This window comes from Nerophis lumbriciformis, linkage group LG37 (assembly GCF_033978685.3).
Source record: "Nerophis lumbriciformis linkage group LG37, RoL_Nlum_v2.1, whole genome shotgun sequence".
Taxonomy (NCBI): domain Eukaryota; kingdom Metazoa; phylum Chordata; class Actinopteri; order Syngnathiformes; family Syngnathidae; genus Nerophis; species Nerophis lumbriciformis.
In genome coordinates, this window is record NC_084584.2 from 21977368 (window position 1) to 22004414 (window position 27047).

General features: G+C 40.2%; 1 protein-coding gene across 4 annotated transcripts in view; it reads left to right on the forward strand.

The window, feature by feature from the left end:
• Window positions 1-27047, forward strand: part of arid1ab (AT-rich interactive domain 1Ab) — a 232116-nt gene that overhangs the window by 115786 nt on the left and 89283 nt on the right. The window contains exons 1-2 of one of the 4 annotated variants that reach the window (XM_061930753.1): window positions 10149-11206; window positions 11273-11459. The exons of 1 other annotated variant lie outside the window; for it this stretch is intronic. In XM_061930753.1, coding sequence (XP_061786737.1) covers window positions 10587-11206; window positions 11273-11459 — 807 coding nt within the window. In that variant the 5' untranslated portion in view covers window positions 10149-10586. Of the gene's footprint in view, window positions 1-10148; window positions 11460-27047 lie in introns of those variants that run through there. 2 more of the 4 variants (XM_061930751.1, XM_061930755.1) reach the window with 2 other exon arrangements.

Here is a 27047-nt window from a genome sequence, read left to right on the forward strand (position 1 = left end):
GTAATGTACTGTACAAAAATGGCCATGGATTTGACAGTAAAAAAAAGACGTGGCACCTCAGTCACCAGAATTGAACAGGTGTACAGTTTTTCCATTTACAAAAAAAAAACAACTTAGATTTTATGGTAAAATTCTGGTGACTGAGCTGCCAGTTTTTTGTAACCATAAAATGTATAGATTTTTTTAAATTTTACAAGCAAACTAGTTGCGCTTTTTTTTTTGTTGAGAATCTGAATTCGAGAGACCTGTGCTCTACAGTAAAGTTGCGACTTATTGACGCTCCATGGAGAATGATAATGCTGGTCGCCATGCTTCGCCCACCATCTATCATGTATCACCATATATCTAATCTGTCTGGGTAAAGTTTGAAAGCGATCAAATTAAATAGAATAAAACCTAAAAATGACGAAAATCTGCAGAAAATTACCTTTTTTGAAGGTACCGTATTTTCCGGACCATAGGACACACCGGACTATAAGGCGTACTGCCTATGAGCGGGTCTAGACAGGTTTATTTTCATACAAAAGGCGCACCGGATTATAAGGCGCATTGAAGTAGTCATATTATTATAACTTTTTTCTAAATGTAAAACACTTGCTTGTGGTCTACATAACATGTAATGGTGGTTATTTGGTCAAAATGTTGCATAGATGATGTTTTACAGATCATCTTCAAGCCGCTTTCTGACAGTTGCTTTAGGATGCGCGGTTTTGTGGGCGGTCTTATTTACATGGCTCACCTTCGACAGCGTCTTTTCTCCGTCATCTTTGTTGTAGCGGTGTAGTGTGCAAGGACGGGAGTGGAAGAAGAGTCAAAAGATGGAGTTAACTGTTTTATTGACATTCAGACTTTACTTCAATCAATAACGGAGCAGCATCTCCTCATCCGTGGCTCACTAGTGCAATAACAACGCCGGAAATGTGTCTCGTGAAAAAACGTCCGACCGGAACTCTCTGATAACTAAAGTTCCTTGGGTGAATAATGTAAACTCACTACACCGGTATGTTTTAGCACTTTCATGGCAAGTTTACTAACAGATATAATTAAGAACTTTACACTACTTTATATTAGAAATGGCAACAGCGTAGGATGAATGTCCCATAACAAGAAGATAGAGAAATCAACTACGGTGTTGGCACGGACTACAAAGGCAGACGCGCAGAAATTTTCAGGACTTATGCAGATCCCAAATACAGATCAGCAGGTACCAGAAGTTAAGAAAAGTGTCTTTTGCATAATATTGCAAAACAAAACGCCAGATAATATGTCTTACCTTATACACACACCATAATAATACTTATTGAAGCACAGTACAATCGTTCAAGTGGTGCGGCTTCATAGCTTACCAAAGTCTTACCAAAACATTTTGATAGATTTTTGAGCGCCGTGTGTAATGTTCTATATTTTCAATGGAACAAAAAATGTTTGTGTTGTTTACTTGAGTCATATTGCAGTCTACACGTATCTTTTATGTGTGACTGCCATCTACTTGTCACACTTATCATTTCACTGTGTACCAAATAAAATAGCTTTGAGGTCAGTAAGCACAACCACAATTATTCCGTACATTAGGCGCACCGGGTTATAAGGCGCACTGTCGAGTTTTGAGAAAATGAAAGGATTTTAAGTGCGCCTTATAGTCCGAAAAATACGATATTAAAATATGTATGCTAACTGAATTACGCACACAACTGTGACAATCTCGACTACCGTATAATCGATTATTGCCAGTGTTAGGCAAAATTCCTTACTTGTAGTGTTGTATGGGCAAAATCGCTGTTTGGCCCGCGGCCCATTGACACATTTTCAGTTTGGGCACCCCTGGTCTCGAGACTTTTAGTGACTTTTTCTTTATTAAAAACAACCAGGAACAAATCCAGCATCTATTTTTGGTGTTATCATAGAATGTACTCATGTTTCACATTCTGAAAAAAAAAATTGTAATTGCCAAAAAGGAGAGGACTTAAAGGGGTGCCTTGGGGAACGCCTCAGTTGTAAATCACAAGTTTGGACTCCAGTGTTCTGTTTGCTAACAAGGTTGAAATGTCAATGCAAGGATCTGCCAATGTGTTCATGGCGGTCCAAGTTCTTCTATACAACTGGATCACTCTAGTGTTTTTTGAAATTTGCAGCATAAATGTTTGTCTCCTAAGTTTTGAACTGAACTCAGGGGCCCTGCTTAAAGTAGTCAATTGTGATCACTAAAAGGAAATTCATACAGCTTGGAATTGTCCAGGTAAATATTTAAGACATTTTGGAACCTTAAGCACCGTTTCTTTGTACGACTTAGGCGGACTATGTATATACAGTCGCGATCAAAAGTTTGCATACACTTGTAAAGAACATAATGACATGGCTGTCTTGAGTTTCCAATAATTTCTACAACTCTTATTTTTTTGTGATAGAGTGATTGGAGCACAAACTTGTTGTTAAAAAAAAACATTCATGAAGTTTGGTTCTTTTATGAATTTATTATGGGTCTAATGAAAATGGCCATTCTAAAACCTTAATTCTAGCCTGATTTAGCCATTCCTTTACCACTTTTGACGTGTATTGTGGCCAAACAGCTCAATTTTTGTTTCATCACGGGGACAAAGATAAGACCTTCTGGAGGAAAGTTCTGTGGTCAGATGAAACAAAAATTGAGCTGTTTGGCCACAATAACCAGCAATATGTTTGGAGGAGAAAAGGTGAGGCCTTTAATCCCAGGAGCACCATTCCTACCGTCAAGCATGGTGGTGGTAGTATTATGCTCTGGGCCTGTTTTGCTGCCAATTGAACTGGTGCTTTACAGAGGGTAAATGGGACAATGAAAAAGGAGGATAACCTCCAAATTCTTCAGGACAACCTAAAATCATCAACCCGGAGGTTGGCTTCTTGGCCGCAGTTGGGTGATCCAACAGGACAATGACCCCAAACACACGTCAGAAGTGGTAAAGGAATGGCTGAATCAGACTAGAATGAAGGTTTTAGAATGGCCTTCCCAAAATCCTGACTTAAACGTGTGGACAATGCTGAAGAAACAAGTACATGTCAGAAAACCAACAAATTTAGCTGAACTGCACCAATTTTGTCTGGAGGAGTGGTCAAAAATTCAACCAGAAGCTTGCCAGAAGCTTGTGGATGGCTACCAAAAGCGCCTTTTTGCAGTGAAACTTGCCAAGGGACATATAACCAAATATTAACATTGCTGTACAGTATGTATTAATGAAGGCTGCAGAAGCAAGATAGCCGAAACTTGTCAGGTACAAAAACATTACCTTACTAGCCTATATAAATCAACCATTTATTAATACACATTAGTAGGCTAAATGAACCTCTTCAACATATTGCTGTATGTATACTTTTGACCCAGCAGATTTGGTCACATTTTCAGTAGACCCATAATAAATTCATGAAAGAACCAAACTTCATGGATGTTTTTTGTGACCAACAAGTATGTGCTCCAATCACTCTATCACAAAAAAATAAGAGTTGTAGAAATTATTGGAAACTCAAGACAGCCATGAAATTATATTATTTACAAATGTATGTAAACTCGCACAGCCAAAATACCTTCAAAATTGTGCATCCAGTTCTTCCATATCGCAGCTAACTTTAACCAAAATTCAGACTACATAGCCAGTCAATATAATAACAGGGCAAATACATAGAGATGTACAGTATATATATATATTTAAATAATTTCCAATATTTTGTGTTTTGCTGCTGTGAATTTCCATATTGCCGGACTAATAATAGCTCATTTTATTCTAATGACTGCAGACATAAAGTCTGTTGCTCCTAGCATTAGCACAGAGAAAAGTATTATGTTGTCTCAATAAGCTCATTGTACACATACAAAGGGATATAGATCAGAGTTTATTTCCTCCTGATTTGATCTCAAGGGAAAGCATTTTGACCCAATTAAAATATGTTGTGACCTCTTATAAAACAGTCTAAAAAAGACAAATCAGTCGTCCCAAATGTAGACATACAAACTGACAGCAATGGCTGGGCACTCTTTAAATATATATATATGAAAAGCTTTTAATGAAATATGTGCAGACCATGTAAAAAATACCAACAGGCAGTATTTTAAAAAAGTCAAAAAATGTGTCCGGTATTGTCCTTACTTTATGACCTGTTTTCCCAGGACTATATTTACACTTGCCCAAACAAACCGTACTACTCTTGTCAGTTTTAACAAGACCAAGTATGGAGATTAATTGATGTTTTTATTACGCAAGCTTCTTTTGAATTTATGTAACTTATTTTTTTGCGTTTTAATATTGTAAACTCAATCAAATTATGCTGACAATTCCATTACAAAAAAATCTGTTGGTAAAATGTACGTGTCAAATGCAGTTTGTTAAAATATTGTATTTTAAAATTCAGTGTATAAAGTAAAAAAAATCAGGGTATTAAGATTTTGTGTAAAAAATATCAGTGTATAATAAAAATTGTTTAAAAAATGTGTGCACAAAAATGTGTTGTTTAAAAATCAGTGTATAAATATTCTGTGTAAAAATTCAATGCAGAAATATTCAGTGCAGAAAAAAAACAGTGTAAAAAAATCTCTATAAAAAAATCAGTGTAGAAAAATGTTGTGTAAAAAATATTCAGTGCAGAAATATTTGTTGCTTCAAAACTCAAGACCCACGTCCGGTAAATTAAGACTGAAGCACCTCATTGGCTGTTTCTGAGACAAAATTGATTGATTCATTCTTAAAGGGGAACTGCACTTTTGGGGGGAATTGTGCCCACTGTTCACAATCATTATGAGAGAAAAGAAGACAAAATGTTGTTGTCTTTTGTATTTTAACATATAAAAATCAGCTTTCTGGGGCTGAGGTTGCTGAGGTTGCTGAGGTAGTTAAAAAGCTCCTCGGTGGCAAGGCCCCGGGGGTAGATGAGATCCGCCCGGAGTTCCTTAAGGCTCTGGATGCTGTGGGGCTGTCTTGGTTGACAAGACTCTGCAGCATCGCGTGGACATCGGGGGCGGTACCTCTGGATTGGCAGACCGGGGTGGTGGTTCCTCTCTTTAAGAAGGGGAACCGGAGGGTGTGTTCTAACTATCGTGGGATCACACTCCTCAGCCTTCCCGGTAAGGTCTATTCAGGTGTACTGGAGAGGAGGCTACGCCGGATAGTCGAACCTCGGATTCAGGAGGAACAGTGTGGTTTTCGTCCTGGTCGTGGAACTGTGGACCAGCTCTATACTCTCGGCAGGGTCCTTGAGGGTGCATGGGAGTTTGCCCAACCAGTCTACATGTGTTTTGTGGACTTGGAGAAGGCATTCGACCGTGTCCCTCGGGAAGTCCTGTGGGGAGTGCTCAGAGAGTACGGGGTATCGGACTGTCTGATTGTGGCAGTCCGCTCCCTGTATGATCAGTGCCAGAGCTTGGTCCGCATTGCCGGTAGTAAGTCGGACACGTTTCCAGTGAGGGTTGGACTCCGCCAAGGCTGCCCTTTGTCACCGATTCTGTTCATAACTTTTATGGACAGAATTTCTAGGCGCAGTCAAGGCGTTGAGGGGATCTGGTTTGGTGGCTGCAGGATTAGGTCTCTGCTTTTTGCAGATGATGTGGTCCTGATGGCTTCATCTGGCCAGGATCTTCAGCTCTCACTGGATCGGTTCGCAGCTGAGTGTGAAGCGACTGGGATGAGAATCAGCACCTCCAAGTCCGAGTCCATGGTTCTCGCCCGGAAAAGGGTGGAGTGCCATCTCCGGGTTGGGGAGGAGATCTTGCCCCAAGTGGAGGAGTTCAAGTACCTCGGAGTCTTGTTCACGAGTGGGGGAAGAGTGGATCGTGAGATCGACAGGCGGATCGGTGCGGCGTCTTCAGTAAGGCGGACGCTGTATCGATCCGTTGTGGTGAAGAAGGAGCTGAGCCGGAAGGCAAAGCTCTCAATTTACCGGTCGATCTACGTTCCCATCCTCACCTATGGTCATGAGCTTTGGGTTATGACCGAAAGGACAAGATCACGGGTACAAGCGGCCGAAATGAGTTTCTTCCGCCGGGTGGCGGGGCTCTCCCTTAGAGATAGGGTGAGAAGCTCTGCCATCCGGGAGGAACTCAAAGTAAAGCCGCTGCTCCTCCACATCGAGAGGAGCCAGATGAGGTGGTTCGGGCATCTGGTCAGGATGCCACCCGAACGCCTCCCTAGGGAGGTGTTTAGGGCACGTCCCACCGGTAGGAGGCCGCGGGGAAGACCCAGGACACGTTGGGAAGACTATGTCTCCCGGCTGGCCTGGGAACGCCTCGGGGTCCCACAGGAAGAGCTGGACGAAGTGGCTGGGGAGAGGGAAGTCTGGGCTTCCCTGCTTAAGCTGCTGCCCCCGCGACCCGACCTCGGATAAGCGGAAGAAGATGGATGGATGGATGGAAAATCAGCTTGTTCTAGGTACCTAGCAATGCAGCTGATGGGAGCAATCTATTCTATCTCTAAATCATTTTGAAAATGCATTCAAAAACAGTCACCAATACTTCATTTACATCCTGTAACCTGTATAATAAACCAAACTGTAGCGACATTGTTTTTGTAAGAGCGAACACTGAGGAACATTTTTCTGTCGTAGTAACAAATCGGCGTACAAGCTAACTACGGCAAGAGATAAGCCTTCTTCTACGCAGGTACAAAACGCGTTTGAGTTTGTAATGCACAACAACGCGATGAGACACCAATTTGTACTGGCTGAAAAACATAAACAACCATATAAGAACCATAAGTATCTGTAATGTATTAGCCCACATTTCATGTTTTGTTTGTACACAGCGTATGTACTGTAATTGTAATAACACGCATGACATGCGGCGTGTATCATGATCAATATAAGTGTGACTCACTTGATGGACAGTTTTCTGTTTGGTCCAGCTGGCCAGGGATGTTTTTTCTGGTTTATTTGGCGTAAGCACGCCATTTATGTCGAAATAGCTCATCTCCAAATTCTGCTCCAGCGTCTCACCTTTTTCTTCACGCTTGCTTCTAGAAGCAGCAGTTCATCCTTTGTTTATTCGCTTCAAACAGATAAGGTTGTGAATACTCATTTGTCCAATAATAATCATCTTCGTTGTTTGTTACCAAGTCTGCCATGATTAGAACACACATTGTTGCCAGAAGTCAGAAGTACGCTGCTATGGAAACGGAAATCAATGCGCGTAAAACGTCAGTCCCGAAAATGATTAAAACGATCAAAATACGGTAAATATTGTACATATTACATATTGTTATAAATGTGTCTGTTACTACATTATATATAGATTTGCAGTGTGTATATAAAATGTTGATGGAGGGTTTTGAAGTGGTTTTAGATGGCTTTGAATGCTACAAAGGTGACTCCCATTCGCCTCATCTTTCAAGCGGTTTTTTTTAATCATCTCTAAAATCCTAAAAAAAAGACTTGTGTGTTGGTGTCTGTCATTATGATTGTGAACAATAGGCAAAATTCCCCCAAAAATGTACCGGAATGAAGTTTTGAAGCAACAAATATTTCTGCACTCATTTTCTCACACTGAATTTTTCTGCATTAAATTTTTTTTAAACTGAATTTTTACACACTGAAATTTAAAACACTGCATTTTAACAAAACCAAATGTTTAAAAACACAGGTTTTGCCCACAATTTTTTATTCAATGAAATTGTGAGCATAATTTGGCGTAAAAAATTGCAGTTCATAAAATTCAAACGCCAAAAATTCAGCGACATAAGTTCAATGTCCAAAAAAAACAATTTCGTACTAAAGACACACATTTACTTCCATATCGAGAAAGGCAAGTGTGAACTCATCCTCATTTTTTAGTCAATTACCCCTGATTTGTATACGACTTTTAAGCCAACACGCATGGCCTTTTAACGTGCTTGATATGTTTATGTATGAGTTGAGTTAAAATGCATTAGCCCACATTTCATGTTTTGTTTGTACACAGCGTATGAACTGTATTTGTAATAACACGCATGACATGCTGCGTGTATCTTAATCAATACAAAGTGTGACTTACTTAATGGACAGTTGTCTGTTTGGTCCAGCTGGCCGGGGATGTTTTACTGGTTTATTTGGGGTAAGCACGCCATTTATGTCGAAATAGCTTGTCTCCAATTTTCTGCTCCAGCGTCTCACCTTTTTCTTCATGCTTGCTTCTAGAAGCAGCAGTTCATCCTTTGTTTATTCGGTTCAAACAGATAAGGTTGTGAATCCTCATTTGTCCAATAATAGTCGTCTTCGTTGTTTGTTACCAAGTCTGCCATGATTAGAACACACATTGTTGCCAGAAGTCAGAAGTGCGCTGCTATGGAAACGGAAATCAATGCGCGTAAAACGTCAGTCCCGGAAATGATTAAAAAGATCAAAATACGGTAAATATTGTACATATTACATATTGTTATAAACGTGTCTGTTACTACATTATATATAGACTTGTAGTGTGTATATAAAATGCTGATGGAGGGTTTTGAAGTGGTTGTAGAGGGCTTTCAATGCTACAAAGGTGACTCCCATTCGCCTCATCTTTCAAGCGTTTTTTTTAATCATCTCTAAAATCCTAAAAAAAAGACTTGTGCGTTGGTGTCTGTCATTATGATTATGAACAATAGGCAAAATTCCCCCAAAAATGTACCGGAATGAAGTTTTGAAGCAACAAATATTTCTGCACTCATTTTCTTACACTGAATTTTTCTGCATTACATTTTTTTGAAACTGAATTTTTACACACTGAAATTTAAAACACTGCATTTTAACAAACCAAATGTTTAAAAACACAGGTTTTTCCCACAATTTTTTATTCAATGAAATTGTCAGCATAATTTGGTGTAAAAATTGCAGTTCATAAAATTCAAACGCCAAAAATTCAGCGACATAAGTTCATTGTCCAAAAAAGTTCAAGTTAAAGTAAAGTTAAAGTACCAATGATTGTCACACGCACACTTAGTGTGGTGAAATGTGTCCTCTGCATTTGACCATTCCCCTTGTTCACCCCCTGGGAGGTGAGGGGAGCAGTGGGCAGCAGCGGTGCCGCGCCCGGGAATCATTTTTGGTGATTTAACCCCCAATTCCAAACCGTAATGCTGAGTGCCAAGCAGGGAGGTAATGGGTACCATTTTTATAGTCTTTGGTATGACTCGGCCGGGGTTTGAAATCACAACCTACCGATCTCAGGGCGGACACTCTAACCACTAGGCCACTGTAAAAAAACATTTCGTACTAAAGACACACATTTACTTCCATATCGAGAATGTCAAGTGTGAACTCACTCGGGCTGTGAATCTTTGGGTGTCCCACGATTCGATTCAAAATCGATTTTTTTCAACTCAACACGATTCTTGATTCAAAAACGTTTTTTTCCCGATTCAAAACAATTCTCTATTCATTCAATACATAGGATTTCAGCAGGATCTACCCCAGTCTGCTGACATGCAAGCAGAGTAGTAGATTTTTGTAAAAAGCTTTTATAATTGTAAAGGACAATGTTTTATCAACTGATTGCAATAATGTAAATTTGTTTTGACTATTAAATGAACCAAAAATATGACTTATTTTATCCTTGTGAAAATATTGGACACAGTGTGTTGTCAAGCTTATGAGATGCGATGCAAGTGTAAGCCACTGTGACACTATTGTTCTTTTTTAAAAAATTTTTTTTATAAATGTCTAATGATAATGTCAATGAGGGATTTTTAATCACTGCTATGTTGAAATTGTAACTAATATTGATACTGTTGTTGATAATATTAATTTTTGTTTCACTACTTTTGGTTTGTTCTGTGTGGTGTTTGTGTCTCCTCTCAATTGCTCTGTTTATTGAAGTTCTGAGTGTTGCTGGGTCGGGTTTGGTTTTGGAATTGGATTGCATCGTTATGGTATTGATGTGTATTGTTTTGTTGGATTGATTAATTAAAAAAAAAAAAAAAAAGAGAATTGATTCTGAATCGCACAACGTGAGAATCGCGATTCGAATTAGAATCAATTTTTTCCCACACCCCTAGAACTCACCCTCATTTTTTTAGTCAATTACCCCTTATTTGCATACGACTTTTAAGCCAACACGCATGGCCTTTTAGCGTGCTTGATATGTTTATGTATGAGTGGAGTTAAAATGCACTAGAGCATAAACGATGGCCCTTCTTGGGTGTAAACAATGTTAGCACAGTTAGTCCAGATCCAGTTTTAGGGTGATCCACATCCGGGTTTTCGTGGTTTCCCGGCAGCTCGCTAAGATGGCTGTGTCTCGCGGAGCCTCGTGTTGGTTTGCTCGATTTGTCGCTTGCGTTCTACTTGTGTGATAGAACCCCCTCATTTTTACATTTATTTCACGCAACAAACACACTCTGGCGTCGGCGAAATCCTCTCACCTGCCGCTCTATTCGCCTTTTCTCCTTCCCCAAACTTTCCCCTCTCCTGTTTTGAGTTGAAACGGAGTCGCGGTGGATTTACCGGATACCGGGTCCGGACGGAGGGCACCGGGGGGGGATGAACCGGGACAACGGGTATGTTGTGATCAATCAAATTGTATTTATATTCAATGATCATTCGGAGTTTAATTGTGAGTAAGTCGCCTTGCTGAGAGAAAGCGGCTGTAGAAAGAGTGGGGGGAGAGCGAGAGGTATATCATGGCGGCTCAGGTCGCCACTCTCAACACTAGCCCGCCATCCGAACTCAAAAAGCCGGATCGGGACTCGCAGGAGGAGTCCGCGGTGCCGGGGGAGAAGCAGCATGAGAACAAGGACGCGGGCGGAGGATCTCCCGGCCAAAAGGAGCTGCAGGACGGGAGCGATGCTGGCAACGCTGGGGGAGGAGGGGATCCTGACATGAAGAACGGCAACGGGAATGTGCCCAGGGTAAATAATAATAATCAGAATGATTCCGGTGGGCCTGAAGGGAATAACCATCCGGGCATGGGACACCACCACACGGGCCCCTTCCCACCACCCCCGTACGGCTACAACCAGCACTACAGCCGGGCCCCTTTTCATCAACATGGCGGACAACAAAGCCCTGGCATGGCAGCTGCATCGGGGCCGGGCATGATGGACCCTTACCCCGCTAACTCCCACGAACATGGCTACCCCAACCACTACAACAACTACTTCCAGAATAGGACTTCATATCAGGGTCAAGGATACGCGGCCATGAATTCCCCGCGTAACAACCAGCCTCCCGCGGCTGGGGGGCAGCCAGGCAAGCAGCAGCAGCCAGCAGGAGGAATGGCTGCCTCCTATAACAACCAGAGGTATAACATGGGAAACCAACAGCCCACGTCCACGCCAACTTTAAATCAGCTTCTGACGTCCCCCAGCTCGGCCAGGAGCTACCCTAACTACCCGCAAGGAGACTACAACAACCAGGAAGGGGGCAGCAAGGCAGCCGGGGACATGGCGAGCACTACTCAGTATAGTGGGGTTCATCCGGGTTGGCAACAAAGGACCCACCAACCGTCTCCAATCAGCCCGGGGAACACCGGACAGCCTCCGAATAGAAACCAGGTAACTCTCACTCCTCACACCGACTAACTTGAAGCTGGGGAAAGACATGCTAAGCTAGCATCTCGCATTGGACCAGCCATTGTCTATGGAGCAAGAGCTCTAAAATGGCTGCCTCTCTCTTTCCTCACAACACCACCCCCTGTAATAGTGTTTAGATCCAGCCTCGACCTGTGTTTACTGCTTCAAAACAACTTTTGGGCAGCGTGCGGTGTTTGTCTCCGTGCAAGAGTTCTGACCGAGTACGGGTAGGAGTTTGCAGGAGAAGGTGTGTTAAAGGTATTTCCTTTCCTTCTCCCATGATTAGATGGCAGCCAGGTCGCTGGTGTTTGGAGCTAAAACAAGACGACGCGCAGTGTTGCCATATGTTGCCATGCATGCTATCGAACTGTCAAGTGTCCAAACAGCAGCTAAATGACAGCCATCGACGTGCAAAAGTCATTTGCATATTCATTAAGAGCCGCACCGTGCACGCTACGTGCTATAAAACGCTGCTGCACAGTGAGCAAGTGTGCACATTTGAAGGCAATTCTTAACTTGGATCTAAAGTGTGATTGCGATTTGACGAGAAGGTTTCAGTCGAGTCGGTGTGGTTCCTTTTTTTTTTCCTTCGCCCCTCGATCCGCGTTGTAAACACAAGCCCCGCTGGCTGGAGTTAGCTAAGTGCAGATTGCCTTTTGCTTTGGGATTTGAATTATGGAGGTAAAATCCTGCTGTCAGAGCCACTAGACAGTTGGTCTTAGGTTGACATGCGAGCCGAGATCTGATTGGCTGCCCGTCCCTCCGCTCTTGGCCATTTATAATTGAATCTAATGGAAAGGCTGCAGCCTCCCTACCCTGTGGTATACTCCTCCACCAATAGTGCTGCTTTTCCCCTTCCTTTTTAACCTTGCTGTACATTATTAACACTAGATCTGAATGCAATCTTAGTATGTTCACGTGTTGCAGTTGTTTGTTTTCTTGCAGAATTACATCAAAATACATGACAATTCCCACGCAACATTATATAACGGATGGATTTCTGGATTTTGTGAGGACATTTTTCGTAATTTCACATTGAATAGTGTATGAATATTTGTTTTTTTAAATCAGCGTGTACAGTTTGTTGCAGAAGTAATTTAGGGTTGTTTGGTTTGCTCAAGTTCTGCACGCTGCTGAGGGCCATCCATTCTTGTTGCAAATATCCTCATACGCTCGTAGAATAACATTTAGGATCAAACCCAATTATTTCCTTATTTCAGATTATTTAGATTTAGACATTAAGTATGGAAGTTTCAAGGTCAAACTCTCACCTAGAGTTGTGCAATATACAATATAGATGATGTAATGTTTGGCCAGAGATATAGCTTTAAAAACAGTTTTACTGTCAAGGTGGCTTTTCCTGTTTTATACACTATTTCTTCACTCTCTGTAACACTCATTTTTAATTTCTCTTTTCACTCCATGCAAAGAATCAACAGCAATATGGCACAACCAAACTGTGCCTCCCATTGCTCAGTGATCACTTCCTGTTTTGCTAGGTTACAGACCAGTGCCTTCGTTAATGCAACCAACCATGCTTTATTCTTTCTGGTTTTTACGACCAAAAAAATAAAACAAACCAAAAAAAAAAAAATATATATATATATATATATATATATATGTGTGTGTGTGTGTATATGTATGTATGTATGTGTATATATATATATATATATATATATGTATAAATATATGTATATATATGTATGTGTATATATATATATATTAATTAATATTTATATATATGTGTGTGTATATGTATACCATGTGTATATGTGTATATATACTGTATATATTAATGAATATGTGTGTATCTGTACATATAATGTATGTATGTATGTACATACTGTATATGTGTATATATCTGTCTATACATGTATATCGAACACATTTTTTAATTGATACCAATTAAGTGTCTATCGCGATATATACATATTGATATCTTTTACTGGCCCAGCCCTACCATCTCCATATCGTGATAACAGATGTTGATGACAACAGGCCTGGGTCGATAACAAATTTTGCTGGACAATATGTTGACATCCAAATTATTGTCGATAAATTATATTATTGTCAACATTATTTTGAGACCAAATTAACCACTGATGTAATGATAATGCATAGTAATAATGATGCAAGTATACCCTTTCAAATGAAATAAACTGGCATTTCTTGAATATTTTAACATTGTAATTGGAATGTAAACTTATAAATATCCAACTTAAATAAAACAAAACAATAATAACAATAGAATATACTATGTCTGTTAGCAAAAATGTTTCCTTGAATGAAAATCCCAACCAAAAGCAATAAAATAGGTTCTGTCTTTGTTGAGGAGGGTATGGGGGACCCTCAAATATATACAAATAAAACAATAAATAAAATGGCTAAAGTTATTGTGACCAAAATAATCACAGTTACCATTATTACCGTGGTATTGGTATTGTACACACACATCTTTTAAATAAGTTGTATGAATACAAAAAAAAAGGCACACAATATACTTTCTTGGCGGAGAAAACATCAAATATTGGTCTGGCTTCATTAAGAGCAATATACTTTTTATTTGTGTGTTTAAATTAGGGCTGCAACAACTAATCGATTAAACCAATTAAAATCGATTATACAAATAGTTGGCGATTAATTTAGTCATCGATTCGTTGGATCTATGCGCATGCGCAGAGGCTACTTTTTTTTCTCTTTTTTTGATAAACCTTTATTTATAAACGGCAACATTTACAAACAGCTGAGAAACAATAAAACATTTTTGTAACATTTTCCTTGTTTTATTTGGCAAGTTGAAAGAACATGGTGCCAGTATGCTGTTTTTTTCCAATAAAATACTGGAAAGGATAGAAATTTAGTTTGTCTCTTTTATCCGATTATTAATCGATTAATGGAAGCAATAATCGACAGATTAATCGATTATCAAATTAGTTGTTAGTTGCATCCCTAGTTTAAATATGTTTTTCATTTGTAAACGTTTTACAATGTTTTTTTTTACTAAATGCAAATTAGGTGATCATTGCTTGACTTCCGGTGTATGTGACGTCACGCGAGAGCATTTTCTGTGGAAAACACAGTGCTTCAACTCGATACTGTCGAGTATATATCGATCACTTTGTGCAAAGGCAGCATAGCCTTTAAGTTCAATGTGAATACTGTATCTTAGTTGTTTAGACAGTAATGTGTTTATACGGGTTTAGATTGGGGTACAATGTTTAAAAAAATGGGGAAAGACGTTAATGGCTGTTGTTTTCATCGTAGCATTTAGGCTAGCTAGCAAAGTAACGCTATCCATCCATGCATTTTCTACCGCTTGTCCCTTTCGGGGTAGCGGGGGGTACTGGAGCATATCTCAGCTGCACTGGGGCGGAAGGCGGGGTTACACCCTGGACAAGTCGCCACATCATCGCAGTCAACACAGATAGACAACATTCACACAATAGTCGGTCCAAAATGTTATCAAATTGTGGTTATCAATCATGGTTTTTCGATCATTTTAAATTAACAACGTAATACTAACATTCGGGATCTTTACAGCAATTATGATTATAACTGTTTATGTGCCTGTAGCACAGACGTCTAAAGCTGCTGAAACCAATGCAAAGAATAAACGCTCTCCCAACACGCATGCACCCATTGATTATTGAAGCTGGCAAAGTTTTTGAGTTTATTTTCATTTATTGTTCGATAAATTGACTTATCGAATATCGGCGCAGGTCTAACTTTCACCTAGGGCTGCGCGATAAATGATATCAATTTGGCCAACTCTGTAGATTTTAACAGAATAGACCATATCGTGATAACAAATGTTGATGACACATTCTAGCTGTGTTAGAGCTGTACGATCGGGGCCAAAATAATAATCAGGATTATTTTCATCAATTTTGAAATCACATTTATTGATCACAGTTATTCACTGTTAATTAAAACATATGTTATTTCTATTTTAATCAAACGGTATGTGAACTTGGATTTCATTTCAAAATGAAACTATAAAAATTATTCATTAATAATAAAGACTGTACAAATGGCTAACGAAAATGAATATGCAGAGAGTGCGATCATAACTTTCAAACAATGCATGAAAGTCACATACAAAGGGACACATTCATTCTACTGCTTACAGTATACAATATATAGGACATGTCTTTGGCCAAATACAACGTTATTACATCCGTTATTTTATCGTGTCTTTGAGAGGTGAATGGATAAGGGAACGGATGTCAAACATGCGGCCCGCGGACACTTTTAACTTAAAGAAACCGTTGTTCTAAATGTGTCTACTGGATGTTGCAATAGCAATTCTGTTGGGCAAGCAAATAGTTTATACCGGGGCGAGCAAGTATACCAAGCAAGAGGTACACTGTAAAGTAGGGCTGCAATTCCCCTCCCTCAACCCAACATAAAACAAACACGAGTAAAATAAAAAATGTTTTAACCCTACTTAAAATGCTGCATGAGGCACTGCACATTGATATAGTTCTGTGAAAATGATTGCCTTCTGTGCAAAGTTTAAAGAAAGTGAACAGGACAAGCGGTAGAAAATGGATGGATGGATGGAACAGTAGAAATGACAAATTGATACATAGAATCGTTTTTATTAATGCATTGTTTAGTTTTGTGTTAAATCCTAGATGGGCTGTGACTTAAAGTTTAATTACTCTGTACATACACTGAGATGAAGTCTAAGTTCATTGTGTTCTTCATTGTGTTTTTGAAACTGCACCAATTTTTTCTTCAGAATTTTAAACTAAGTTGAAGTGTTTTGTCAAGAGGATTATTTGTGATATGTACATTTTCAGAATGGGCTTGTTCTATTTTGGGCCAAAGTAAAACAAAGAAAACAATCTGAAGTTGTCGTAGTTGTATTTTGAAATTATTGTGCCATGATTTTACCCCACTGGTCCACGTGGGAATAGATTTTCCTCCATGCGGCCCCCTGAGCTAAAATGAGTTTGACACCCCTGGATTGCACGGTTGATGTTACGGTCGTCTGTGTTTTGGGCACCCCCGCTTTTGTAGCGGTAGCTTTGCGCCGGTGGCGGGCAGCCTGCTCTATTAGCAACCAGCTTCACAGCGCGGGAAAACAATGGCGGTTGAGAAAAGAAGGGAAGTGTTGTTAACGCTGAACATGTCTCCGCAACTGTATTTGTTTGAATGTGTACACCAACGCAGCTTTTCCGTGCAACTCGCTGTGGCGTTTGTTGTTGGTTCATCCGTGCGGGAGCATTTCCGGGTTTCGGGAAACTATCGGGAGTGCCTAGAGAACGACAAAGTGTATGGTCGTGTTCCGGGGTTAAAATGCCTGCCTGTTGGTACCCTGTGAGTATCTCTGCGGGAGGAGAGGGCACCGATGTAGTAATGTATTTATTGTTCCTAATATTTTGGGGAGCTATTGGATGATCTACCCTCACTCACTCTCACATGAGTCCACTGTCAATCGGTCGCCCTCTGGTGGTTGGCTGACTGTTGGTTGTTAACATGCTTGGTTTGAAATGTAGCGGAGTCTGTTTTTTTAAATGTTAATATTGCCGACGATCACCCTCATTTAATTGTAGCTTTCATAATTGTGATCATGATTTTCAAATGAATCGCGATTCCTATTTGAAACTATTCTTAATCGATTAAAAACAAAGCTAAGTGTTGGATACTTCTCTTTTTGCCTTATTTTTATTTGACTTTATTTAATGTTTGGGTAAAATTGTATTAATTAAGACCAGTTTTATTTTAAGTACCGTATTTTGCGGAGTATAAGTCGCACCGGAGTATAAGTCGCACCTGCCGAAAATGCATAATAAAGAAGGAAAAAAACATATATAAGCCGCACTGGAGCCCGGCCAAACTATGAAAAAAACTGCGACTTATAGTCCGAAAAATATGGTAATATATACATTTATCAGAGATGTTTATCTATTTTATGGAGGAATGTAGTTAGTCAGGGAACTGGCACTCAATGTTATCTAATCTTTACCCCCAAGAATCTAATCGAATTGCGCGGTACCCAAATATTCACAGCCCTACAAATTAGTGTCTTACTCTTATATTTATTTGATTTTTGGACTAACCTTGTGTTGCGGCTGGGTGGCTGAAAAGTAGTTTCAAACTAAACAGCAAGCGGCCTTCACTGCAATGAGCAAATAAAAGCTCCTATATCCCCGCGCACAAGTGTGATGCTATAAACCTAACGTTAATGAAAAAAAATTAGCGAAAACTGCTTTGACATAATAATAATAATAATAATAACTGGGATTTATATAGCGCTTTTCTAAGTACCCAAAGTCGCTTTACATGTAGAACCCATCATTCGTTCACACCTGGTGGTGGTAAGCTACTTTCATAGCCACAGCTTCCCTGGGGTAGACTGATGGAAGCGTGGCTGCAATTTGCGCCAACGGCCCCTCCTACCACCACCTGTCATTCATCATTCAATTCACCGGTGTGAGTGGCACCGGGGGCAAAGGGTGAAGTGTCCCGCCCAAGGAGACAGCGGGAGCGATTTTTGGATGGTAAGAGGCGGGGAGCGAACCTGCAACCCTCAGGTTTCTGGCACGGTTTCTCTACCCACTACGCCATGTATAAAAATAAGCAACACCTTATGTTACTGCTTACAACAAAAATAATCTGAGTACTCTTAACACTTGGGGCGGTATAGCTCGGTTGGTAGAGTGGCCGTGCCAGCAACTTGAGGGTTCAAGGTTCGATCCCCGCTTCTGCCAACCTCGTCACTGCCGTTGTGTCCTTGGGCAAGACACTTTACCCACCTGCTCCCAGTGCCACCCACACTGGTTTAAATGTAACTTAGATATTGGGATTCACAATGTAAAGCGCTTTGAGTCACTAGAGAAAAGCGCTATATAAATATAATTCTCTTCTCTTCAACACTGCTTATCTAGCCATAAAACACTTAGGCAACCTTCAGCACTTTGTACGTTTTGTTTAGGATGCTGTTATATATCGTATATAAACTATTGGGCCTAAAAATACCGGGTTATTAGTTTTTGTCCATATCGCCCAGCCCTATATCACCATATCTCACGGTGTTGCTAACGTGCTCAAAAAGTACGCTACTCGACACCCAAAAATCTTTTACCAAGTTTTATTTAAAAAATAAAATAAAATAGATACACAATCCTTTTTTGGCAGAAGAAATATTGTTCTGGCTTCTGCCATATTATTTTAGAGTGTTTAAAAATGCTTATCGTCTGGCGTTTTAGAGTGTTATTTAGCGATAAAGGCAAAACGAGTGTTGCTTATTATTATGTGACGTAACGCAAGTTCACCTCCCGTTGTTAGGGTATTCATGTCAGCATTTAAACTATCTAGCGAGCCATTAGCACTAGCTTGTATTTCCAGCAGAAAGGGTCTGTGAGTGTAACGAAGTGGGTTTATCAATGACGATTTCACAAAATGTTCTAATTTCAAACAGTAATATAACAGTTGGGAGTTTTACCACGATTATCATTAATACTGTTAATCTTTACATCATTAGATTGTTCTGATGATAGTATGTTCAATGGTTCTGTGCATCATTGTTTTTCGTTTTATGTTTTTTTCTTCTTTCGCTCATTGTGCTAACCTTAGTACAACATACGTATAGTCTAGGTCAGTGGTTCTTAACCTGGGTTCGATCGAACCCTAGGGGTTCGGTGAGTCGGGCTCAGAGGTTCGGCGGAGGTCAAGACACACCCGATTCATCGTGTAAATAAAAACTTCTCCCTATCGGCGTATTACGGATACGACAACATCTGACTGGTTTGCAGGTGTGTAATTTGTTGTGAGTTTATGCACTGTGTTGGTTTTGTTGTTTGAACAAGGTGATGTTCATGCACAGTTCATTTTGTGCACCAGTAAAAAAACATGGTAACACTTTAGTATGGGGAACATATTCACCATTAATTAGTTGCTTATTAACATGCAAATTAGTAACATATTGGCTCTTAACTAGTCATTATTAAGTACTTATTAATGCCTTATTCGGCATGGCCTTATTATAGCCCTAACCCTAACTCTAACCAAATAACTCTAAATTTAGTCTTTGTTACTTAGAATATGTTCCCCATACTAAAGTGTTACCAAAAACATATACCGTATTTTCCGCACTATAAGGCGCACCGGATTATTAGCCGCACCTTCTATGAATTACATATTTCATAATTTTGTCCACCAATAAGCCGCCCCGGACTATAAGCCGCGCCTACGCTGCGCTAAAGTGAATGTCAAAAAAACGCTGCGCTAAAGTGAATGTCAAAAAAACAGTCAGATAGTTCAGTCAAACTTTAATAATATATTGAAAACCAGCGTTCTAACAACTCTGTCCCAAAATGTACGCAAATGTGCAATCACAAACATAGTAAAATTCAAAATGGTGTAGAGCAATAAATAGCAACATAATGTTGCTCGAACGTTAATGTCACAACACACAAAATAAACATAGCGCTCACCTTCTGAAGTTATTCTTCATTCGTAAATCCTTCGAATTCTTCGTCTTCGGTGTCCGAATTGAAAAGTTGCGCAAGCGTGGGATCCAAAAATGGCCGGCTCCGCCTCGTCGAAGTCATCGGATTCAGTGTCGCTGTTGTTGTGCAGCAGTTCTGTGAATCCTGCCTTCCGGAAAGCTCGGACCACAGTTGTGACCGAAACTATCTGCCCAGGCATTTACGATCCACTGGCAGATGTTGGCGTATGTCGACCGGCGCTATCTGCCCGTCTTAGTGAAGGTGTGTTCGCCTTCGGAGCTGTGTGAAAAAAGCCACCCGGCCTCTTCGCGTAAACTTCCCTTAACCACTCGCTCATCTTTTCTTCATCCATCCATCCCTTCGAGTTAGCTTTTATGATGACGCCGGCTGGAAAGGTCTCTTTTGGCAAGGTCTTCCTTTTGAATATCATCATGGGTGGAAGTTAGCATGGCAAGCTAGAACCACAGTGAAGGATGACTTCTCATTCCCTGTGGTGCGAATATTCACCGTACGTGCTCCCGTTCCACAGTGCGGTTCACAGGAATATCAGCTGTGAAATACGGTAGTAATCCGTGTGCGGATGGAGAGATTGCGTCTTTTTATGAACCGGATCGCTTAGTAGGAGCCATTTTGTGGTCTTTACAGATGTAAACAGGAAATGAAACGTACGGTGATATCCGCGCGTTTTTTCTTCTTCTTCCGGGGGCGGGTGAAGCGCTTCCTGTTCTATGGGGGCGGGTGCTTTCCTTGGCGGTTGCTTGCGTAGAAGAAGAAGCGCTTCCTGTTCTACCGGGAAAAAAGATGGCGGCTGTTTACCGAAGTTGCGAGACCGAAACTTTATGAAAATGAATCGTAATAAAGCGCACCGGGTTATAAGGCGCACTGTCAGCTTTTGAGAAAAATTGTGGTTTTTAGGTGCGCCTTATAGTGCGGAAAATACGGTAACTTTGTCTTGAATTTTGAAAAAAAAAATTTTTTATTTTTCACTAAAGAAGGGTTCGGTGAATGCGCATATGAAACTGGTGGGGTTCGGTACCTCCAACAAGGTTGAGAACCACTGGTCTAGGTGTACAGATTGTACAAGTTAGTTGTCCGGGTGCTAGCTCGTCAGACTGTCGCAGCAAAAAAAAATTCAACCGCCCCTGTAGGTTTACAATAGTGTAATTGACCTCCCTAAGTAAACGGCACGTGAACAGCGCTTACCCGCATGCCTCCCTATAGTAATACCACTCATATTTGGAGTAATTCCCTCCCCCACCCACCAACCCAACCCCCACTCTACGGTTATGTCATTTACACTGACGGGAGACATGTAACAGGAAAGCAAACAGACACAGGAAGACATTGCCCTAATATGTACGACCTACGAGGTCACTGAACTGTTTCATTTGAGTCTTTGCTTCTTTTTCTCCTGCTCATCCATGTCCATAATGTGTACGTTCAGTATTACTGTATTCTCCCAAATATAAGACGAGCCTGAATATGAGGGTGTTTTTAAGAGGGTCGAATCTTATTTCTTGCTTGACAGTTGTTTGATTAGTCTGCTTCAATAATCTTGTTTATTGTTTGTGAAGTCTGTTCACACCGATTACGGTACTCTGGTCCCTACCTCAAAAAATATAAATACCGTATTTTCCGCACTATAAGGCACACCGGATTATTAGCCGCACCTTCTATGAATTACATATTTCATAATTTTGTCCACCAATAAGCCGCCCCGGACTAAAAGCCGCGCCTACGCTGCGCTAAAGTGAATGTCAAAAAAACGCTGCGCTAAAGTGAATGTCAAAAAAACAGTCAGATAGTTCAGTCAAACTTTAATAATATATTGAAAACCAGCGTTCTAACAACTCTGTCCCAAAATGTACAATCACAAACATAGTAAAATTCAAAATGGTGTAGAGCAATAAATAGCAACATAATGTTGCTCGAACGTTAATGTCACAACACACAAAATAAACATAGCGCTCACCTTCTGAAGTTATTCTTCATTCGTAAATCCTTCGAATTCTTCGTCTTCGGTGTCCGAATTGAAAAGTTGCGCAAGCGTGGGATCCAAAAATGGCCGGCTCCGCCTCGTCGAAGTCATCGGATTCAGTGTCGCTGTTGTTGTGCAGCAGTTCTGTGAATCCTGCCTTCCGGAAAGCTCGGACCACAGTTGTGACCGAAACTATCTGCCCAGGCATTTACGATCCACTGGCAGATGTTGGCGTATGTCGACCGGCGCTATCTGCCCGTCTTAGTGAAGGTGTGTTCGCCTTCGGAGCTGTGTGAAAAAAGCCACCCGGCCTCTTCGCGTAAACTTCCCTTAACCACTCGCTCATCTTTTCTTCATCCATCCATCCCTTCGAGTTAGCTTTTATGATGACGCCGGCTGGAAAGGTCTCTTTTGGCAAGGTCTTCCTTTTGAATATCACCATGGGAGGAAGTTTCTGGCCATTAGCATGGCAAGCTAGAACCACAGTGAAGGACGACTTCTCATTCCCTGTGGTGCGAATATTCACCGTACGTGCTCCCGTTCCACAGGAATATCAGTTGCTGTGAAATACGGTAGTAATCCGTGTGCGGATGGAGAGATTGCGTCTTTTTATGAACCGGATCCTTGTCCTTTGTAGGAGCCATTTTGTGGTCTTTACAGATGTAAACAGGAAATGAAACGTACGGTGATATCCGCGCGTTTTTTCTTCTTCTTCCGGGGGCGGGTGGTTGCTTAAAGCGCTTCCTGTTCTATGGGGGCGGGTGCTTTCCTTGGCGGTTGCTTGCGTAGAAGAAGAAGCGCTTCCTGTTCTACCGGGAAAAAAGATGGCGGCTGTTTACCGAAGTTGCGAGATCGAAACTTTATGAAAATTAATCGTAATAAAGCGCACCGGGTTATAAGGCGCACTGTTAGCTTTTGAGAAAATTTGTGGTTTTTAGGTGCGCCTTATAGTGCGGAAAATACGGTAATTAAAAAGATGCTTGCTGCGTGTTAGGGCTGCACGATTAACTGACATCGAGTCGACATCAATGTTTTACCGTATTTTTCGGAGTATAAGTCGCACCGGCCGAAAATGCATAATAAAGAAGGAAAAAAACATATATAAGTCGCACTGGAGTATAAGTCGCAATTTTTGGTGAAATTTATTTGATAAAACCCAACACCAAGAATAGACATTTGAAAGGCAATTTAAAACAAATAAAGAATAGTGAACAACAGGCTGAATAAGTGTACGTTATATGAGGCATAAATAACCAACTGGTATGTTAACGTAACATATTATGGTAAGAGTCATTCAAATAACTATAACATATAGAACATGCTATACGTTTACCAAACAACCTGTCACTCCTAATCGCTAAATCCCATGAAATTTTATACGTCTAGTCTCTTACGTGAATGAGCTAAATAATATTATTTGATATTTTACGGTAATGTGTTAATAATTTCACACATATGTCGCTCCTGAGTATAAGTCGCACGCCCGGCCAAACTATGAAAAATACTGCGACTTTTAGTCCGAAAAATACGGTAATTAGAGTGATAACATAACCACAAGAGGCTTTTTTTTTGTCCGCCATCCCCGGCGTTTGAGTGACGGACATGTTCTCTAATCAAAATTGTTGAGCCTCGTGTTTCTTTGTCTCTCGCTTTAAACAGGTAGAAAGACGTCTGTCTCACCCTGTGAATCACTCTCAGCACCTGCGCGCGTTTATTTAACTGTAGAATTAACTCAATGCAGTGAGCCGTCATTCACAATCTTTGTGACTGCCAGCTTTACACACGAAGCACAGACAGACAGCCTCGCGTCTCGCCAGTGAGAAGTTCCGCAAAGTAACAAAAATTAGTAGAAAATAATTATTACAAATCCGAATGTCCCGTTATGGTTATATTTCAGCAATGTCAGACCTAGTTTTTCCAACTGGGAAAAAAATGGATTCTAAGATGTTCAAAATGTATTTACGTAAAATTTTTGCTTACAGAATTCGATTCCATTTTTATTTTTCAATTGTCTTTTTTTTTTTTTAGAATAACAAAGTTATTTACCTTCTAATTACAGCATAATGAAAAATAATTCTACAGTAATGAGACATAAGTTTATATCCTCTTAAATGTTTACTTGCATTCTTGTTAGAGATGTCCGATAATGGCTTTTTTGCCGATATTCCGATATTGTCCAACTCTTAATTACCGATACCGATATCAACCGATACCGATATATACAGTTGTGGAATTAACACATTATTATGCCTAATTTTGTTGTGATGTACCGCTAGATGCATTAAACCAGTGGTTCTTAACCTGGGTTCGATCGAATCCTAGGTGTTCGGTGAGTTGGCCTCAGGGGTTCGGTGGAGCCTCCGTCGTGGAGGTCTAGACACACCCGACTCATCTTGTAAATAAAAACTTCTCCCTATCGGCGTACTATGGATACCCCCAAACAACGTTCCCTCTAATTTTCCATCTGATTTGCAGGTGTGTAATTTGTTGTGAGTTTATGAACTGTGTTGGTTTTGTTCTTTGAAGGTTCATTTTGTGCACCAGTAAAAAAACATATAACTTTGTCTTGAATTTTAAAAAAAACTTTACATTTTTCACTAAAGGTTTCGGTGAATGCACATATGAAACTGGTGGAGTTCGGTACCTCAAACAAGGTTAAGAACCACTGCATTAAACAATGTAACAAGGTTTTCCAAAATAAGAGAACAACTTCAACTCAAGTTATGGAAAAAAGTGCCAACATGGCACTGCCATATTTATTATTGAAGTCACAAAGTGCATCATTTTTTTTAAACATGCCTCAAAACAGCAGCTTGGAATTTGGGACATGCTCTCCCTGAGAGAGCATGAGGATGTTGGGTTGGTAGCGGTGGGTGTATATTGTATCGTCTCGGATGAGTTAGTGCTGCAAGGGGTTCTGGGTATTTGTTCTGTTGTGTTTATGTTGTGTTACAGTGCGGATGTTCTCCCGAAATGTGTTTGTCATTCTTGTTTGGTGTGGGTTCACAGTGTGGCGCATATTTGTAACAGTGTTAAAGTTGTTTATACGGCCACCCTCAGTGTGACCTGTAAGGCTGTTGACCAACTATGCCTTGCATTCACTCGTGAGTGTGTGAAAAGCCGTAGATATTATGTGACTGGGCCGGCACGTAAAGGCAGTGCCTTCAAGGTTTATTGGCGCTCTGTACTTCTTCCTACGTCCGTGTACACAGCGGCGTTTTAAAAAGTCATAAATTTTACTTTTTGAAACCGATACCGATAATTTTGAAACTGATACCGATAATTTCCGATATTTCATTTTAAAGCATTTATCGGCCGATATTATCGGACATCCCTAATTCTTATTATCTATTATGATAAACTATCGCAAGACTTATCATTGTCTACCGTATTACAAACTATCGCAAGACTTTGTACCGGCCTATTTAAGAAGCCATCTGTCGTGAGACTTCAAGTTGGCATCTCAGCCATTACTTCCAGGTCTGGTGCTGCACACTGCCGCCTGTTGTGCACAACACCTAGAGGAAGCGCAGCTACTTTTATGAACAAGATGTCTGCATATGCTTTGCTGTATGGAACAAGGGAACTGGCGACCCTTAAAGACCACATCCAAAGACTACCTTTAAGGACCACCTTTAAAGACTTCATCGAAAAGGCACATTACATTCCTGGATTAAACACCTGGAGGGTGAGCTGTCGGCCATCAGCCTGAAGCCCGTATGCGGTCACCTGCTGATGCGGTAGGAGCTGTCTTTCTATTTTTATTTGTGGAACTCATACAAATCCTGAACATTTTGACCATGGACTAAAATATACAAACATTGGGACTAAATAAGACGTGCACATTAGAGGTGGGGGAAATAATCGATTTTTAGATGCATCGCAATTCGGACAGACAATTATGGAATTGAATAGTAAAGGTCAATAATCGATAATCAATGTATTTATTATAAATAAAGTAATGCAGACAGTTCTAAAATGTTGCTGATTGCAGCGAGCCACCTCACCAAGAGATCCAACCAGTTATTTTGCTATCGGACACTTATGGTCCAGTTTTGCACACATTTTCATTAATTTAATAAATGTGGGAAATGTTTCTTATTCCAAATGAATTGGGTTTTTTTTTAAGTTGCAAGTGATGAACGCTACTGAAACAAAAATAAATGTAAAACTGCATCAATCTACATTAATTAAAGATGCATCAATAATAAATTTAATGAAATCATGAGGTGTCCAAAGATTCCCACCTCGAGTGCACAGTGTAAATATTAGAGGTTTGCATGGATAAACCTCTAGGCCGCAATTATAAGGTGACACATATTTTTTAGGCAGTTTTTTTTGCCAAAATTCTCTTATATTTTCTTGAGAATCAGCATCGTCTGCAGTGGACATCTCTTTTTGCTATGTTGGGGCTTTTTTTTGTCGTGTGTCCCCGCAACTCACATGTAGCAACTTGAGTGAGTCCCTGGGAAATTCAATGGCTCCCCAATTAAAACGATGTATTTATTTCTAGTTCATATTGTTTTATTTTTCTTAATTGGTAGCATTAAATTCATCTGGTGTTGGTATGGTGTAATATGGTTATGATTAATAGGTATATTAATTTATGTTCCAAATGTTCTTGAAATTATTACTATTAATTTGTTAGTATCCATTATTTGTTGAGGCTAAACTAACATGTTATATAGGGTATTACAGGGTTTTTCGGCAGTCACTGGTCTGGCTGACACGCGCACATTTGTTTCTATCCAGAAAAAACATGAGCAATGGCGTTACCAACTATTATCGGCAAATTCATTTATTTTCGACAATGATTTTTGTTGACAACGTCAACGAATGGTTGCACCCTACTAGTTACTGTGATTTTAAACACAATGTACCATTATTCCTGGGCAAAAATAGGTGTGTCCCTGAGATGAACATAGAGTGGGTTTACTGCAACGTTTCGCTGATTTTATCGCGTCAGGGACAGTAGCAACATTACTGCTTGTATTCATGTTAACTTTTAGCAAGCACATGAGCAAGTAAATTTGGATAACAACGTGTGATTAACATTGTGTGTTATGTTCTTCCTCTAATGTGACAGGACACTTCATTATGAATTCTAACAAAATAATTTTGTACATTTCCATC